Source organism: Bos indicus, chromosome 18, assembly GCF_029378745.1.
Source record: "Bos indicus isolate NIAB-ARS_2022 breed Sahiwal x Tharparkar chromosome 18, NIAB-ARS_B.indTharparkar_mat_pri_1.0, whole genome shotgun sequence".
In the NCBI taxonomy this organism is placed as follows: domain Eukaryota; kingdom Metazoa; phylum Chordata; class Mammalia; order Artiodactyla; family Bovidae; genus Bos; species Bos indicus.
Window position 1 is genome coordinate 16,442,564 of NC_091777.1, and position 19,872 is coordinate 16,462,435.

At 38.3% G+C, this 19,872-nt stretch overlaps 1 protein-coding gene across 2 annotated transcripts in view; it reads right to left on the reverse strand.

Annotated features, from left to right (window-relative positions):
* Nucleotides 1–19,872, reverse strand: part of ITFG1 (integrin alpha FG-GAP repeat containing 1) — a 295,883-nt gene that overhangs the window by 256,241 nt on the left and 19,770 nt on the right. For both annotated transcript variants that reach the window (XM_070771930.1, XM_019979391.2), the window contains exon 6: nt 8,737–8,831. In XM_070771930.1, the coding sequence (XP_070628031.1) occupies nt 8,737–8,831 (95 nt within the window). The remainder of the gene's footprint in view (nt 1–8,736; nt 8,832–19,872) is intronic.

A 19,872-nucleotide genomic window follows, 5' to 3' on the forward strand; every position in this document is an offset into this window, starting at 1 on the left:
GAATTCCTCTACTTGGCTGCATGTCAGACGCTAGAACCCTAATAATTATTTGGCAGGAATAAGAAGGAGGGGTGGGGAATGCTTAGAGGGATTGTTATGATCTATCTCACTTGCCACAACCAAGATCTTATCTTTGTTTGATAAATGTATGTATGTATGAAGGATACTACATTACTCTTTCTCATTACTTTGCACAGTGACCCCAGTCAGCTAGAAGCATCCATTTGCTTAGGGCAGCAGTTTTCAAGCTTTTTGGTGGCAGGATCTCTCCACACTCTTAAAGGGGACCCCAAAGATGTTTTGTTAATTGATACAATATTGACATGATTTACTATATTAAACCTTAATACTGAAACATTTTTAAAACATAAGAGTACATAAGCACACACATGCTGTCAGAATGATAAAATCATTATATTTTAAAATTTCTGAAAAACTCTATTGTGCACTTGGGAGAGAATGAGATCACATTTAGAGAACTGCTGGCCTTGGCAAACATTAGGGTTATCAAATAGGATGGCAAAAAAAAAAAAAAAAAGCGCCAATATTCAGCTTATTTCTAAAACTGGCAATTTTTGAGTCATTAGCTAGAAAGAATTTAAAGTCCCTGCTTCCTATTGGAATTCAGGGAGGAGCCTGTCTTTTTGAGATGACAGGGGTATGTATAATGGTTATTCTCACAGAACAGAAACAAATTATAGAGGGTCTAACCTAGTACTCTCAAACTTCCCTTGATTTTCACGCATAGCAAAGGGACTTAAGACCACCTGTGGTGAATACAGACCATAATCAAGTTGAGGGCCAGGGGATCTTTCATGGGCCACTATGGTGCAAAGTAAATGAACTCAATAGTAAAGGAAGAACAATGGACAATTCAAGTGAGAAGGCTGAATGGAAGAGGTGGAGCTTCAGAGGGATCTATTAAAACAAGATTAGATTCAAGGCGATCAAGTCAGCCAGGGAAGACTATGAAGTTCTGACTGAGCCAGAAGAGATGAGGAGGTCCCCAGCTGCCAAATACTAGCAAGGCACCTAATATATAAGGGCCATCAACATGGTGGTGTAGAAACCTCAGAGAAGACACAAAGAAAGAGCTTTCCTTCCAAATCCTTCAGGACATACAAGCTTATCCTTAGGCTGTCCCAGTTGCCACTTCTGCTAGAAGAGAAATGAGTTAATATCCAGAAAAACTGAATATTTAACTAATAAATTAAAACCCTCAAGAGACTAAGATAAAAACTTTTGACTGAGAAGTTTAAATTCTGTTTCTCCAATACCTGCCCAAGGCATAGAGTTTTGATTCTAGAAAACAAAGGTTATGTTTCCTATGTTGTAATTTGTTAAAATTTTAATGCCACTATTTATGATATTTCTTTTAAAGAAAGTCTACTTTTAACTATAATAAATATATCTTGTTTAAATGACCAATGATTCAGACAGTTCCTTTTATTTACAGCAAACCTGTAAGAAGGATTTGATGGCACACATGCTCTGTAAGGCAGGACACAAGTAAGTAAGTGCAGAAATTAATTCCTCAATAACAAGGTAGAAATTAGAAAGAGGTCTGTGCTACTGAATAAAGAACCCTCTGGCTTAGTGCATGTTTAGTCATGTCTGACTCTTTGTGACACCATGGACTATAGCTCCCTGAGGCTCCTCTGTTCCATGGATTTTACAGGCAAGAATACTGTAGTGGGTTGCCATTTCCTCCTCCAAGGATCTTCCTGACCCAGGGATTGAACCCGTGTCTCCCACCTTGCCAGGTAGACTTTTTACCACTATCAATTCAGAGAGACGTGCATTGAAAGATATAACAAAAATAACAAGAAAATTCCACTGGATCAAAGATTTAAGTGCAAAAACATAAAAGCACCAAAACTATTTTAATGGCATTTTCTAAGATAAGTGAAATAAGTCAGACAGATAAAGACAAATACCCATATGATTTCTTATATGTGGAATGTAAAACCAACCAACCAACCTCAGCTCATCTTGCATGTAATCAAACAACTGACCAGAAAGGCAGGACAGGACATTTAGAAGATACAACTGAAGTTCAGAAAGCATCTGATAAATAATGAGGAACCAGGGAAGGTTTCTGATAGAAGAGTGGCCGGGGCCTCAGCAGAATGCACAGGATGAATCCAAAGAAGCAAGAGAAGAAGACAAAGACCCACTTAGGAGGGCTTTTAAATATGTGGGTTCATCCTGTCTACTCTGATTCTATGTGGAAACCAAGTAGCACTGTAGTCATCTAGGAGGTCTGATTTAAGTGGCAGAGGAGAAAACCGCCCATCACAAAATATCTTCCCATTGACTCTGACAAAGTGGTAATTATTTTTATATTACTCAATGTTCATGGGACTTAAGGCCTCTTTTAAAATTCATGTGCTGTGTGGCCAGGGAAAATCTGCAGCAGCAAAGTTTTATCTTGTTTTCACTGGTTTACCACTCAGGCTATGCAGATACCCAGCAAAAGATTTTTTTGGGATAAATGGTAAGAGAGAAGTTTACTGCAAAGGATGAAATCAATGTTGTGAAAAATTCAGGGCAATTGGGGGTCAGATTAAGAGCATCAGCTGACTGAAGGAAAGAGAATAATGTCACCAGAGGCCCTAAGGGTCAAAGAGGCCAAGAATAGTATGGATGAAGGAACCTCAGGAAAGGTTTCACCTTTTTTACAGCTGTACTTAAGGCCAGCAGCTCTATCCATAGTCCCTTTCATTCCTCATTCTTGGATATTGATTGCAGGATGGGAGAATAAAGCAGAACTAAAAATGTCTTGGTGTTATTTCTTTGAAGAATACATCTTGAAATCACATATCTGTGTTCACATTACCAGTGCAGTCACAGTTTTTTTGAATAAATTAGTGAAGTTCACCAGTAGTTCAGTAAGTAAAAATATGCTTTACAGAAATTATATGCATTTACTTTTGGATATTCAAATTGCTGTAATGAAATAAATTGTAATCACATCATTTTAAAATAAAACAAAAATCTATTGAGATATCTTATCTTTTCGGATATATTTTCCAACATCTGACAATAACCATAATTACTCTTTTATAAAAAAAAAAAAAAATTATTGGGCTTCCATGGCTGAGAATCTGCCTTACAATGAACTGAATATCGGTTCAATTCCTGGTTCAGGAAGATACCATATGCCACAAGGCAACTAAGATCCATGTGCCACAGCCACTGAGCCAGCACTCTAAAGCCCATGAGGCACAACTGCTGAAGCCTGTATGCTCTAGAATACACTCTCCACAACAAGAGAAGCCACAGTGATGAGGAGCCCACTCACCACCACGAGAGAAAGTCCAAGTGCAGCAAAGAAGGCAAGCACAGCTGAAAATAACTAATAAATAATTAAAAAATTAATTACAGGCAGAGTCAGTATGTTGAGGGAAGTCTAATATTAAATGGAAGGAGATAATAGAACATGAGCTGATAACTACAGAATATCCTTATATTGAAAAAACAAGCTTTTAAGACAATTTCCAGGACAATGTACAAAATCCCTTATTTTTGTGTTTTCACATGATTCAGCATACTTATATGCCACAATAAAAGTAACCTCTTCTTTTTAAAGTCTCCTCTTTCCAATCTGAGCTCTTGTTCAGGAACCTAAACTCTTAGAACCATGAAAAACTAACAGAGCAAAAGGCTTAATCTGTGACCTAGTATGTTTCAAAAAGTGAAATCCAAAGTAAATTCAAACACTAAAATTTTCTTAACTTTGCAAACTATATCTTAATAATGAAAACACTCTAATAAAGTTTATAGTCATCCATGATAAGAAGTTTCAGTTATAAAATATTATTAGCTTATTTGCTTTTCAAATTAATTTTAGGAGATTAATGATGAAATACTTTTGAAGGAAGGAAATTTTATTACTTTTAGGAACCACCGGGCATGCCTCACTCATTTGCAATTAGTATACTATGTAAAAATAAAATTGTAAAAGCAGATTAGAACTGTTTGAAAACTGGCTAAAAAAAATTGGAAGAACAAGAAATAAGAGAAAAAGAAACAAAAGGTGCCCAAGTTAGAAAGAGAAAAGCAAAATTATCTCTCTTCATAGATGATATGAACTTATATGCAGAAAACCCGAAAAATTCTACAAAAAAAAACCAACAAAACCCGTTCGGACTAATAAATGAATTCAGAGAAGTAGCAGGATACAAAATTAACATGCAAAAATCAGTTGCATTTCTATATACTTAAAACATAAAATCCAAAAAGGAAATTAAGAAAATATTTCATTTACAGAATTAACCAAGGAGGTGAAAGACTTGTAGAATAAAAACTACAAAACAATGTTAAATCATTAAGAAGACAAATAAATGAGAACACATTGCATTTTAATAAACTGAAAAACAATGTTGTTAAGATAGCAATATTACCCAAAGTGACATATAGATTCAGAATGATCCTTATCACAACTCCAATGGCACTTCTTATACATATGAAAAAAAAAAAAAAACCTGTCCAAAAATTCATGTAGAATCTCAGGGGACCACCTCAAAGAGTCAAAACAATGCGGAAAAAGAAGGAAGCTGGAAGACTCACATTTTCTGATTATTAAATATATTACAAGGCTTTGGTAAATAAAAGTGTGGTACTAGCATAAAGACAGGGGACCATACAGATCAGTGAAATAACACAGAACCCCAAAATAAACCCTTGAGTATATGGTAAAATGAATTTTGACAGGAGTAGTTAAGACTATTCAATGTGGAAATGACAAGTCTTTTAAATAAATGTTACACGGAAAACTCCACTGAGTTTTGCCAAGAGAACGCACTGGTCATAGCAAACGCCCTCTTCCAACAACAAAAGAGAAGTCTCTACACATGGACATCACCAGATGGTCAACACTGAAATCAGATTGATTATATTCTTTGCAGCCAAAGATGGAGAAGCTCTATACAGTCAGCAAAAACAAGACCGGGAGCTGACTGTGGCTCAGATCATGAACTCCTTATAGCCAAATTCAGACTTAAATTGAAGAAAGTAGGGAAAACCACTAGACCATTCAGGTATGACCTAAATCAAATCCTTTATGATTAAATAGTGGAAGTGAGAAACAGATTTAAGGGACTAAATCTGATAGACAGAGTACCTGATGAACTATGGGCAGAGGTTTGTGACATTGTACAGGAGATAGGGATTCAAGACCATCCCCATGAAAAAGAAACGCAAAAAAGAAAAACGGCTGTCTGGGAAGGCCTTAAAATAGCTGTGAAAAGAAGAGAAGCAAAAAGCAAAGGAGGAAAGGAAAGATACAATCATCTGAATGAAGAGTTCCAAAGAATAGCAAGGAGAGATAAGAAAGCCTTCCTCAGCAATCAATGCAAAGAAATAGAGGAAAACAACAGAATGGGAAAGACTAGAGATCTCTTCAAGAAAATCAGAGATACCAAGGGAACATTTCAAGCAAAGATGTGCACAATAAAGGACAGAAATGGTATGGACCTAATGGAAGCAGAAGAGATTAAGAAGATGTGGCAAGAATACACAGAAGAACTGTACGAAACAGATCTTCATGACCCACATAATCACAATGGTGTGATCACTCACCTAGAGCCAGACATCCTGGAATGTGAGGTCAAGTGGGCCTCGGAAACCATCACTATGAACAAAGCTAGTGGAGGTGATGGAATTCCAGTGGAGCTATTTCAAATCCTGAAAGATGATGCAGTGAAAGTGCCGCACTCAATATGCCAGCAAATTTGGAAAACTCAGCAGTGGCCACAGGACTGGAAAAGGTCAGTTTTCATTCCAATCCCAAAGAAAGGCAATGCCAAAGAATGCTCAAACTACCGCACAATTGCACTCATCTCACATGCTAGTAAAATAATGCTCAAAATTCTCCAAGCCAGGCTTCAGCAACATCTGAACTGTGAACTTCCAGATGTTCAAGCTGGTTTTAGAAAAGGCAGAGGAACCAGAGATCAAATTGCCAACATCCGCTGGATCGTCGAAAAAGCAAGAGAGTTCCAGAAAAACATCTATTTCTGCTTTATTGACTATGCAAAGCCTTTGAGTGTGTGAATCACAATAAACTGTGGAAAATTCTCAAAGAGATGGGAATAGCAGACCACCTGACCTGCCTCTTGAAAAACTTGTATGCAGGTCAGGAAGTAACAGTTAGAACTGGACATGGAACAACAGACTGGTTCCAAATAGGAAAAGGAGTACATCAAGGCTGTATATTGTCACCCTGCTTATTTAACTTATATGCAGAGTACATCATGAGAACTGCTGGGCTGGATGAAGCACAAGCTGGAGTCAAGATTGCTGGGAGAAATATCAATAACCTCAGATATGCAGATGACACCACCCTTATGGCACAAAGTGAAGAGGAACTAAAAAGCCTCTTGATGAAGGTGAAAGAGGAGAGTGAAAAAGTTGGCTTAAAGCTCAACATTCAGAAAACGAAGATCATGGCATCTTGTCCCATTACTTCATAGCAAATAGATGGGGAAACAGTGGAAACAGTGTCAGAGTTTATTTTTCAGGGCCTAGAATCACTGCAGATGGTGACTGCAGCCATGAAATTAAAAGACGCTTACTCCTTGGAAGGAAAGTTATGACCAACCTAGATGGCATATTGAAAAGCAAAGAGATTATTTTACCAACAAAGGTCCATGTAGTCAAGTCTATGGTTTTTCCAGTGGTCACGTATGGATGTGAGAGTTGGACTGTGAAGAAAACTGAGTGCCAAAAAATAGATGCTTTTGAACTGTGGTGTTGGAGAAGACTCCTGAGAGTCCCTTGGACTGCAAGGAGATCCAACCAGTCCATTCTAAAGGCGATCAATCCTGGGTGTTCTTTGGAAGGACTGATGCTAAAGCTGAAACTCCAATACTTTGGCCACCTGATGCGAAGAGTTGACTCACTGGAAAAGACCCTGATGCTGGGAGGGACAGGGGGCAGGAGGGAAGGGGACCACAGAGGATAAGATGGCTGGATGGCATCACTGACTCGATGGACATGAGTTGAGTGAACTCCGGGAGTTGGTGATGGACAGGGAGGCCTGGTGTGTTGCGGTTCACGGGGTCGCAAAGAGTCGGACACGACTCAGGGACTGAACTGAACTGATGAAGAGTGCGTCATGTGAAATGTCGGGCTGGATGACTCACAAGCTGGAATCAAGATTGCCAGGAGAAATATCAACAACCTCAGATATGCAGATATCACTCTAATAGCAAAAATCCTAGAGGAACTAGAGTCTCTTGATGAGAGTGAAAAAGGAGAGCTAAACAGCTGGCTTAAAATTCAACATTCAAAAAACTAAGATCATCACATCCAGTCCCACAACTTCATGGCAAATAGAAGTGGAAAAAGTGGAAGCAGTAAAGGTTTTCTTTTCTTGGGCTCAAAATCAGGGCAGATGGTGAATGCAACCACAAAATTAAAAGACTCTTGCTCCTTGGAGAGAAAGATATGACAAATCTAGACAGCATATTAAAAAGCATAGACATCACTTTGCCGACAAACATCTGCATAGTCAAAGCTATGGTTTTCCCAGTAGTCCTGTACGGATGTGAGAGTTGGACCATAAAGAAGGCTGAATGCTAAAGAACTGATGCTGTTGAACTGTGGTTCTGGTGAAGACTGTTGAGAGACCCTTGGACTATAAGGAGATCAAATCAGTTAATCCTAAAGGAAATCAACCTTCAACATTCATTGGAAGGACTGATGCTAAAGCTAAAGCTCCAATACTTTGGCCACCTGATGCAAAGAGCTGATTCACTGGAAAAGACCCTGGTGCTGGAAAAGATTGAGGGCGGGAAGAGGAGGGGGTGATAGAGAATGAGATGGCTGAATGGCATCATCGAATCCATGGACATGAATCTGACCAAACCCTGGGAGACGACAGTGGAGTACAGAAGAGCCTGCCCTGCTGCAGTGTAAGGAGTCTCAAGGCATAGCGACTTAGAACTTAGTGACTGAACAACAAAAATTAAGAGAATTTTGTTCATTTTTTTTTTTAAGTTCGAAAATGATCTTGTGGTTGTTAAAAATTAACAACCTGTCTTAGTGGCTCAGACAGGAAAGGGTCTGTCTGCAATGCAGGAGATCCAGGTTTGATCCCTGTGTCAAGAAGATCCTCTGTAGAAGAGAATGGCTACCCACTCCAGTATTCTTGCCTGGAGAATTCCATGGACAGAGGAGCCTGGCGGCTACAGCCCACGTCGTTGCAAACAGATGGACATGACTACAGATCGAAATATTTATAAATGAAATGATAAAATGTTTGAAATGATAAATTTATTTAGGTGGGAGGGGATCATGGGTGATTATACAAATGAAACAGGATTAGCCATATGCTGATTATTGTTGAAGCTAGGTGATGATTAAATATGTGTATATCATACTATTCTGCCTACTTTTCTGTGTTCAACATTTTTTGTAATAAAAATTAAAATCAATCTTTGCAATTTTTAATACATAAGCTAAACATTTTTCTCATAATTAAATATACAGCATTTATTAGTCAATAATTCAAATTTTTATATGATTAACAAACAGCAAAAAAGAACTACAGGTATATTTTATTATATCCAGTACTTTTTACATTTTCCTGATATCACTGACTTCCTTGTACCCTTTTCACATTTTGTTTTCAATGTTCAATTCAACAGAAAATGTTTACTAGGAACACAGCAAATATCTCACCAGTTTTTGGCATCCAAAAAGACATTTTTACATTTATGTGCAACTCACCTGCTGTAAAATCTTCAGTCAGATCAATGAATGCATGAGAATGTGGAATTCGCATTTTGTTTCTAGTGGTCAATGCAGGATGCCATGATAAATTTCTAAAAAAAAAAAAAAAAAAATTTTTTTTTCCTTAGGGTAAACAGCAAATGAGTACTGCTTTAAAACAAAAATTTCTGCAAGCGAGATATTTTAAAAATTTATTTATTCTTAGTTTTTTTATATACTCTAAACTTTACTCCTTTGAAGTGCACAATTTAGTGGTTTTAGAGTATGTTCACCATGTGTAGTATGTGCAGCCATCACCACAATCTAATTTCAAAACATTTTTTTGTTACTGTGTGTAAATGTTGATCGGCATCTGACTTGTTTCCTCTCTGGGCTAGTAAAAGTAAATGCTGTTACGAATATTCATGTACAAGTTTTTCTGTGGACATACACATATGTTTTTGATTTTTCTAAGTATACCTAAGAGTAGAATTCCTGAGTCACATGGCAACTCCATACTTTCTGAAGAACTGTCAAACCATTTTCCAAAGTGGCTTCATCATCCAGCATTCTCACTAGCCATGTATGGGTGCTGCAAGATCTCCATTCCACCGTAAACACTTATTACTATCCCTTCCTCTTATTATAGGTATCCTGAAAGATTCTTATGGTTTTGATTCCTATTTTCCTGATGTCTAGTGATGTTCACCATGTTTTCATGTGCTTAATGGCCATTTGTACATCTTTGAAGAAATGTCTAATCAAATTCTTTGCCTATTTTTGAGCATGTTTTCATGTGCTTACTGGACAGCTGTATCTCTCTGGAGAAATGTCTAATCAAATTCTGTGCCTATTTTTAAATTGAGTAATTTATTGCTTAGAGCTATAAGAATTCTTTATGTAGACTAGATCCTAGATCTTTATCTGGTGCATGATTTGCCAATATTTTCTCCCAATCTGTACACTGTCTTTTCAGTCTCTTGACAGTGTCCTATGCTGTATAAAATCTTTTTATTTTGATATATCCAATTCATCCAATTTAACTTGTGTAGCTTTTTTCTTTTACTACCAGGTATAAGAATCCATTTCCAAATGCTTTTTTCTGAGGGTTTTATAGTTTCAGCTCTTACATTTATTACTATCTTTAATTCTTTAAGTGTAAGAAAAGTAACTTGATATTTTCATGAGTGATACTTCCCCAAGACTGTGGAGAATGATAATTATCTTTTAAAAATATTAATTCCAAAGTTTTGAGCCACACAAAAGAATGAGTTTAGATCTCCTACCTCATACCATATTCCAAAAATTAACTCAAATGAATCAAAATGCTAAAAGAAATAGGAACTCTTAAACATTGGTGGTGGAACTACAAAATGGGCTTTAGTTATGGAAAAAAGTTTGGCAGTTCTTCAAAAAGTCAGACAGTGAATTGCCATTTGACTCTGCATTTCTATATCTAGGTATATACCCGTAGGAATTGAAAAAGAGGTATTCAAACCAATACTGATACATGAATGATCTCAGTAGCACCGAATATCCACCAATGGATGAATGGATAAACAAACTGTCATAGCCATACAATGAAAATAATATCTAGTCATAAAAACAACCAGAGTGCTGATAAATGGTACAATATGGACGGACTTTTAAAACATGCTATGTGATAGAAACTAAACTCAAAAGGTCATATCTTTTATGATTTTGTTTATATGAAATACCTGTAATAAAAATTCTAGACACAGAAAGCAGATTAGTGGTTACTAAGTGCGGGCGTAAATGTGAAAGGCAGCGTGAGTGCTCAGTGGATACAGGGTTTTCTTTTGGAGAGATGAAAAGCCATTGAAACCAGGTGATGGTTGCACAACATTGTAAATGTTCTAAATATCACTAAACTGTACGCAATAATGGTTACCTTTAATAATGTGATGTGAATTTTACCTCACTAAAAAACCAACAGTGCAAAATTTACATATACCCTTCATTAAATTTCTCCAATCTTAACATCTAATATAACCTTAGTACATTTGTCAAAATCAGGAAGGTCACACTTGTAGACTATTGGGAACTATAGAAAGAAGAGCAAGTTTAAACAAAATCATGCCCCCATAATTCCCCATCAATGAAGAATATTCCAATGTCAAAGGCATTCCCATTGGTCAAGGCTCTAAATAAATCAGCTTCCTCCAAAAAGTCTTTACTCTTCTCTGTTTCATTATATGTTTCTCCACTAACAGTACTTTGGTTTGGATCAAAGTTATAGAGAAACTCTCTGAGAGTGTATCCAAGGTATCCTGATTTCATAGTTTGAATTGATGCCTAACCAGGACCTGGCTCCCAAATACTCATTGAACGGAACTGCAGTCTCAAGTAGCATGTCCTATTCTTCTCTACTTCTAGTGAGAATTTGCTATTTTTTCACAGTACTATGTTCCAGTCCAACATGGACTCCCAGACAAGCTGCCTCTGAAGAGCAATTAAAAGGTATTTAAGTCCACCTTAATTGTCAACCCAATATCCGATTAAGGAGACAGCAAACAATGTTCACCTGTGAATTTAGTTTGCCAAGTTTGGAAATGGAAATAATTGGACAATTTCTTATTTGCAGGTGGAATCAGAGGAAAAGAATAAGCATTCAACAGGAGAATATTTTCTCTATGCAAAGGGTCTGTGTTGTACAAACAGTAACTTCTTCCCAATAAACTTCTACATTCTTTTTAAGCACATACTCATGGTTTGTTCACTTCAGTCGCTCAGTCATGTCAGACTCTTTGCGACCCCATGAATCGCAGCACGCCAGGCATCCCCGTCCATCACAAACTCCCGGAGTTTACCCAAACTCATGTCCAGCGAGTCGGTGATGCCATTCAGCCACCTCATCGTCTTCTGTTCCCTTCTCCTCCTGCCCCCAATCCCTCCCAGCATCAGAATCTTTTCCAATGAGTCAACTCTTAGCATGAGGTGGCCTAAGTATTGGAGTTTCAGCTTTAGCATCAGTCCTTCCAATGAACATCCAGGACTGATCTCCTTTAGGATGGACTGGTTGGATCTCCTTGCAGTCCAAGGGACTCTCAAGAGTCTTCTCCAACACCACAGTTCAAAAGCATCAATTCTTTGCCATCAGCTTTCTTCATAGCACAATTCTCACATCCATACATGACCACAGGAAAAACCATAGCCTTGACTAGACGGACATTTGTTGGCAAAGTAATGTCTCTGCTTTTTAATATGCTGTCTAGGTTGGTCACAACCTTCCTTCTAAGGAGTAAACGTCTTTTAATTTTATGGCTGCAATCACCAACTGCAGTGATTTTGGAGCTCCAAAAAATAAAGTCTGACACTGTTTCCCCATCTATTTGCCATGAAGTGATGGGACCAGATGCCATGATCTTCGTTTTCTGAATGTTGAGCTTTAAGCCAACTTTTTCACTCTCCTCTTTCACTTTCACCACGGCTTTTTAGTTCCTCTTCACTTTCTGCCATAAGGGTGGTGTCATCTGCATATCTGAGGTTATTGCTATTTCTCCCGGCAATGTTGATTCCAGCTTGTGCTTCATCCAGCTCAGCATTTCTCATGATGTACTCTGCATATAAGTTAAATAAGCAGGGTGACAATATACAGCCTTGACATACTCCTTTTCTTTTCCTATTTGGAACCAGTCTGTTGTTCCATGTCCAGTTCTAACTGTTGCTTCCTGACCTGCATAGCGATTTCTCAAGAGGCAGGTCAAGTGGTCTGGTATTCCCATTTCTTTAAGAATTTTCCAGAGTTTCTTGTGGTCCACACAATCAAAGGCTTTGGCACAGTCAATAAAGCAGTACTAGATGTTTTTCTGGAACTCTCTTGCTTTTGATGATTCAACGGATGTTGGCAATTTGATGTCTGGCTCCTCTGCCTTCTAAATACAACTTGAATACCTGGAAGTTTACGATTCACATACTGCTGAAGCTTGGCTTGGAGAATTTTGAGCATTACTTTACTGGTGTGTGAGATGAGTGCAACTGTGTGGTAGTTTTAGCATTCTTTGGCATTGCCTTTGGGATTGGAATGAAAACTGACCTTTTCCAGTCCTGTGGCCACTGCTGAGTTTTTCAAATTTGCTGGCACATTGAGTGCAGCACTTTCACAGCATCATCTTTCAGGATTTGAAAAAGCTCAACTGAAATTTCATCACCTTCATTAGCTTTGTTCTTAGTGATGCTTCCAAAGGCCCACTTCACTTCGCATTCTAGGGTGGCCGGCTCTAGGTGAGTGATCACACCATTGTGAATATCTGGGTCGTGAAGATCTCTTTTGTATAGTTCTTCTGTGTATTCTTGCCACTTCTTCTTAGTATCTTCTGATTCTGTTAGGTCCATACCATTTGTGTCCTTTATTGAGCCCATCTTTGCATGAAATGTTCCCTTGGTATCCCTAGTTTTATTGAAGAGATCTCTAGACTTTCCCATTCTACTGTTTTCCTCTATTTCTTTGCACTGATTGCTGAGGAAGGCTTTCTTATCTCTGCTTGCTATTCTATGGAACTCTGCATTCAAATGGGTATATCTTTCCTTTTCTCCTCTGCTTTTCTCTTCTCTTTTATTCACAGCTATTTGTAAGGCTTCCTTAGACAACAATTTTGCCTTTTTGAATTTCTTTTCCTTGGGGATGGTCTTGATCCCTGTCTCCTGCACAATGTCACGAACCTCATTCCATAGTTCATCAGGCACTCTATCTATCTGATCTAGGCCCTTAAATCTATCTCTCACTTCTACTGTATAATCATAAGGGATTTGATTTAGGTCATACCTGAATGGTCTAGTGGTTTTCCCTACTTTCTTCAATTTAAGTCTGAATTTGGCAATAAGGAGTTCATGGTCTGAGCCACAGTCAGCTCCTGGTCTTGTTTTTGCTGACTGTATAGAGTTTCTCCATCTTTGGCTGCAAAGAATATAATCAATCTGATTTCAGTGTTGACCATCTGGTGATGTCCATGTGTAGAGACTTCTCTTGTGTTGCTGGAAGAGGGTGTTTGTTATGACCAGTGCATTTTCTTGGCAAAACTCTATTAGTCTTTGCCCTGCTTCATTCTGTATTCCAAGGCCAAATTTGGCTGTTACTCCAGGTGTTTCTTGACGTCCTACTTTTGCATTCCAGTCCCCTATAATGAAAAGGACATCTTTTTTGGGTGTTAGTTCTAAAAGGTCTTGTAGGTCTTCATAGAACCATTCAACTTCAGCTTCTTTAGCGTTACTGGTTGAGGCACAGACTTGGATTACTGTGATACTGAATGGTTTGCCTTGGAAACGAACAGAGATCATTCTGTCGTTTTTGAGACTGCATCCAAGTACTGCATTTCAGACTCTTCTGTTGGCTATGATGGCTACTGCATTTCTTCTAAGGGATTCTTGCCCACAGTAGTCGATATAATGGTTATTGAGTTAAATTCACCCATTCTAGTCCATCTTAGTGCGCTGATTCCTAAAATGTCAATGTTCACTCTTGCCATCTCCTGTTTGACCACTTCCAATTTGCCTTGATTCATTTCACTTTCATGCATTGGAGAAGGAAATGGCAACCCACTCCAGTGTTCTTGCCTGGAGAATCCCAGGGACAGGGGAGCCTGGTGGGCTGAGGTCTGGGGTCGCACAGAGTCGGACACGACTGAAGTGACTTAGCAGCAGCAGCAGCATGGATGTAACAACATTCCAGGTTCCTATGCAATATTGCTCTTTACAGCATAGGACTTTACTTCCATCACCGATCACATCCACAACTGGGTATTGTTTTTTCTTTGTCTCTGCATTCTTTCTAGAGTTATTTCTCCACTTATCTCCAGTAGCATACTGGGCACCTATCGACCTGGGGAGTTCATCTTTCAGTGTCATCTCTTTTTGTCTTTTTATACTGTTCTAATGACATTCAAAAATATCAGACTCAGGCTAGACAGTCTATGAAAAATTAAACATAAAGTCATTTCAGAAGAGTTTTCTCAGGTTCCCAACAAGCTTGTAAATATAGGCCAAAAGGAAATTAACAAAACACAACTTTTACACAGATGAGCTCTATGAGGCTAATCATGTGGCTGTTTTTAATTAAAACACAAACAGTTATTGATTTAATTTATCACAGAATTTTTCATAGGTTTGCTTTGAAATAAGTTATACCTAGAATTTTGGAAAACCTCAATTACTAATTTTTGACATTTTCTCCTAGGAGCTATTTAACAAAACATACATTTCAAATGAAGAATGTAGAGTAATGATACAGCAAACAGTATAAAATGGCAGACTATGGGCCAAATGCAGATTAAAGATATATTTTATTTGACCTACACATTATTTTAAAAAGTTTGAATTCAGAAGTATAACAAATTAAAAATCACATTTCAAATAAAAATTAAGGTTTCCAGCTTCTTTTGAAATTTAAAGTCTGGCAACCAACTGGTCCTTTTCAGACATAGCGAGTGCCTGGAGGCAGGTCAAGGTCCAGCCTTTCCAAACTGTTCACTCACTTTGCTTTCCTTCTGGGTCCCATCAGACATTTGAGTTTGCAACCCCTACTCAAACATCAACTGTAATATTGCTATCTTGAACATTTCAAATCAATATTAAAGTTCCTGACAGTATTTTAAATTTTATACTTTTTACATTAATATCTCTTAAAAGGCAGTTAGCAGGTCCTTATAGTTTATTTTATCTATAAGTGTCTATTTTACAAATAGTGTCTATTTACCATTCTGATGACTTATCAAACCTAAGTGTGGGGAGAGAGAAAGAGCTTCTGTTTTTTTTGTGGTACATTTTAAGATTACTGAAAACTGTATCTGCAGTTGTTTAACAGAATTAAATTTTTTAAAAATTTAAGTAGCTGAAAATAAAATTCATTTCTCCTCTTGCCTTTAATGCTGCTTTTTGTACACAACATAGTTTTTCACTAAGAGAGAGATACAAGGAAACTTCCCGGGTGGCTCGGTGGAAAAGAATCCACCTGCTAAAGCAGGAAACACAGGTTCAACACTTTGGGAAGATTCCACATGCTGCTTGGGCCTGTGTCTAGAGCCCAGGAACCACAACTACTGAGCCCACATGCCACAACTTTCAAAGCCCATGTGCCCTAGAGCCCAGGCTCCACAAAAAGCCAAGCTGCCACAATAAGCAGCCCATGTACTGCACCTAGAGAACAGCCCCTGCTGGCAGCAACTAGAAAAAACCTGCACAGCAACAGAAACCCAGCATAGTAAAAACAACAACAACAACAACAAAAAAGCAGACACCATATTTTTAAAGCAACTATACCCAAATAAACTGTAATTTCCTCAACTCCATTTGAAGGGCAAGGTCACAGATGCAAACTGCTCTGATGACAAAAGAAAAAAACAGCAGAGATGAAAAAGTGGGCAGTTCTGAGGGCCAAGATTAATCTATCTGTTAAGATGTCTCAACCTGTGTAGAAAATTTCAGTTATTTGTCCCCCACCCTCCTCCCTGCCATCGCCACACAGGAAACATAATTATGTCAAAGTGTTAATTTCTGGGCATCATCACCCTCAATTTCAAAGAATAGCATTTGTCAAAGAATGAATTTAAATGTAATTAATGTCAACTGTAGCTTTTAGTTGCCTATAGTAACAACTCTTAGAAATGACTGCTAATCCACCCACTTTTCTTTTTTTTTTTTCCACCCACTTTTCAACGATCAGGTTATACTGAGTCGTTTTATGATACTTGGGTAAAAGCAGTTACTAGGAGATGGCTCTACTGTCAGTATGGGTCTAGTACACTTCTCTAAGCTGCCTAGTCTACCTGTTTTAAAACATTTTTGCTCAAACAGATTCTAAAAGAATTTGGAAAAACCTGATGGCTCAGCAGGTAAAGAGCTGCCTGCAATGCAAGAGACACAGGAGATGGAGCTTCGATCCCTCGATCGGGAAGGTCCCCTGGAGGAGGAAATGGCAAGCTGCTCCAGGATTCTTGCCTGGGAAATTTCATGGACAGAGGAGCCTGGCATTCTACCATCCAAAGGGTCGCAAAGACTCGTACAGGAACGACTGAGCAACTAAACACAGATATATCCCTTAATATATTTAAGCTCATTTCTAAGAAAGCAATGTAAATATTTTCATTGTCTTAAATATATTCCCAGGTCAAGAGACATAAGAGACGTGGGTTTGATCCCTGGTTCGGGAAGATTCCCTGGAGGAGGAATGGCACTCTATTCCAGTATTCTTGCTGAGAGAATCCCATGTTTAGAGAACCCTGGCAAACTATAATACAAGGGGTTGCAAAGAATCAGACAAGACTGAATATCTGAACCACAAATAGCTATAAAATATGTAAATACTTGAATCTGTTAGAATTATTGATATTTTTAAAATAAAATGATTATCAGTTCAGTTCAGTCGCTCAGTCGTATCCGACTCTTCGCAACCCCATGAATCGCAGCACGCTAGGCCTCCCTGTCCATCACGAAACTCCGGGAGTTGACTCAGACTCACGTCCATCGAGTCAGTGATGCCATCCAGCCATCTCATCCTTTGCCGTCCCCTTCTCCTCCTGCCCCCAATCCCTCCCAGCATCAAGAGTCTTTCCCAATGAGTCAACTCTTTGCATGAGGTGGCCAAAGTACTGGAGTTTCAGCTTCAGAATCATTCCCTCCAAAGAAATCCCAGGGCTGATCTCCTTCAGAATGGACTGGTTGGATCTCCTTGCAGTCCAAGGGACTCTCAAGAGTCTTCTCCAACACCACAGTTCAAAAGCATCAATTCTTTGCCATCAGCTTTCTTCACAGCACAACTCTCACATCCATACATGACCACAGGAAAAACCATAGCCTTGACTAGATGGACCTTTGTTGGCAAAGTAATGTCTCTGCTTTTCAATATGCTATTTAGGTTGGTCATAACTTTCCTTCCAAGGAGTAACGTCTTTTAATTTCATGCCTGCAGTCACCATCTGCAGTGATTTTGGAGCTCCAAAAAATAAAGTCTGACACTGTTTCCACTGTTTCCCCATCTATTTCCCATGAAGTGATGGGACCAGATGCCATGATCTTCGTTTTCTGAATGTTGAGCTTTAAGCCAACTTTTTCACTCTCCTCTTTCACTTTCATCAAGAGGCTTTTTAGTTCCTCTTCACTTTCTGCCATAAGGGTGGTGTCATCTGCATATCTGAGGTTATTGATATTTCTCCCGGCAATCTTGATTCCAGCTTGTGTTTCTTCCAGTCCAGCATTTCTCATGAGTTAAATAAGTAGGGTGATAATATACAGCCTTTACGTACTCCCTTTCCTATTTGGAACCAGTCTGTTGTTCCATGTCCAGTTCTAACTGTTGCTTCCTGACCTGCATACAGATTTCTCAAGAGGCAGGTCAAGTGGTCTGGTATTCCCATCTCTCTCAGAATTTTCCACAGTTTATTGTGATCCACACAGTCAAAGGCTTTGGCAGAGTCAATAAAGCAGAAACAGATGTTTTTCTGGAACTCTCTTGCTTTTTCCATGATCCAGCGGATGTTGGTAATTTGATTTCTGGTTCCTCTGCCTTTTCTAAAACCATATCTAATGGTACAAAACAGCCCCGAAATAAAACTACGTACTGACAGTCAATTAATCAAAGACAAAAAAAAAAGTAAAAGTGTCTCAGTCGTGTCTGACTGCGATAGAAGTACTGAATAGACATTTTTCCAAAGAGAAAATGCAGATGGACAAAAGGCACATGAAAAGATGCTCAAAATTGCTAATTATCAGAGAAATGTAAATCAAAACTATAATGAGACATCACCTCACGCCTGTCAGAATAGTTATCATCAACAAGAAAACAAATAACAAATGTTGGTGAGGATGTGCAGAAAAGGGAAGCCTAGCACACTGTTGGTAGAAATGTAAATTGGTATAGCCACTGTGAAAAACAGTATGGAGGTTTCTCAAATATTAAAAACAGAGCTGGGCCTCCCTGGTGGCTCAGTGGTGAAAAACCTGCCTGCCAATGCAGAAGACATGGGTTTGATCCCTGATCTGCAAAGATTCCACGTGTCATGGAGCAGCTGGGCCCCTGTGCCCCAGCTACTGAGCCTGTGCTCTAGAGCCCAAGAGCCACAACTACTGAAGCCCGAGCACCTAGAGCCTGTGCTCCACAAGAGAGACTGCTGCAGGGAAGCCCACACACCACAACTAGAGAGCAGCCCCGTTCACTACACCTAGAGAAAAGCCCGCACAGCCAAAAATAAATAAACACGTACATAAAATTTATTAACTTGTGTATTATCATATATGAAATAGAGCGCCAGTCCAGATTTGATGCATGACACAGGGTGCTCAGGGCTGGTGCACTGGGATGACCCTGAGGGATGGGGATCAGGATGGGGAACACATGTAAACCCATGGCTGATTCATATCAATGTATGGCAAAAACCACTACAATATTGTAAAATAATTAGCCTTCAACTAAAATAAACAAATTAAATTTAAAAAATTATAAAGAAATAAAAATAGAGCTACCATATAATCCAGTAATTCCACCCCTAGATATATATATATATTAAAAAAATAAAAACACTAATTCAAAAAGATACATGTTCATAACAGCATTACTTACAAAAGCCAAGACATGCAACCAACCCAAGTGTCTAACAGATGAACAGATAAAGATATGATCTATGTTATGTGTGCTTGTGTGTGTGAGAGAGGTATACACACATAACCACATATACTCACAATGGAATACCTATTTATCTATAAAAGGCGAAACTTAAGAGAACATTATGCCCAGTAAAATGTGTTAGAAAAGATAAACAATGTTAAGATATCACTAGTATATGGCATCTAAAAAATACAAGAAACTAGTGAATACAATAAAAAACAAGGAGGTTGGCTCACAAATATAACAGAGAACAAACTAGTGGTTACCAGTTGGGAGCGGAAAGGAGGAGGGAAATACAGTGGCAGGGGAGTAAGAGATACAAACTATTAAGTATAAAGCGAAGATATATTATACAACACAGGGAACAGAGCCAATACTTTATAATAACAATAAACGGCATATAACACTTAAAATTGCGAATCACTATATTGTACATGTGTAACCTATACAATACTGTATAGCAATTAAACTTCAATAAAAAAATAAAAATGATTATCCTTAAAAATGTATTCAGTGGAATATGGAATATAGATACCATA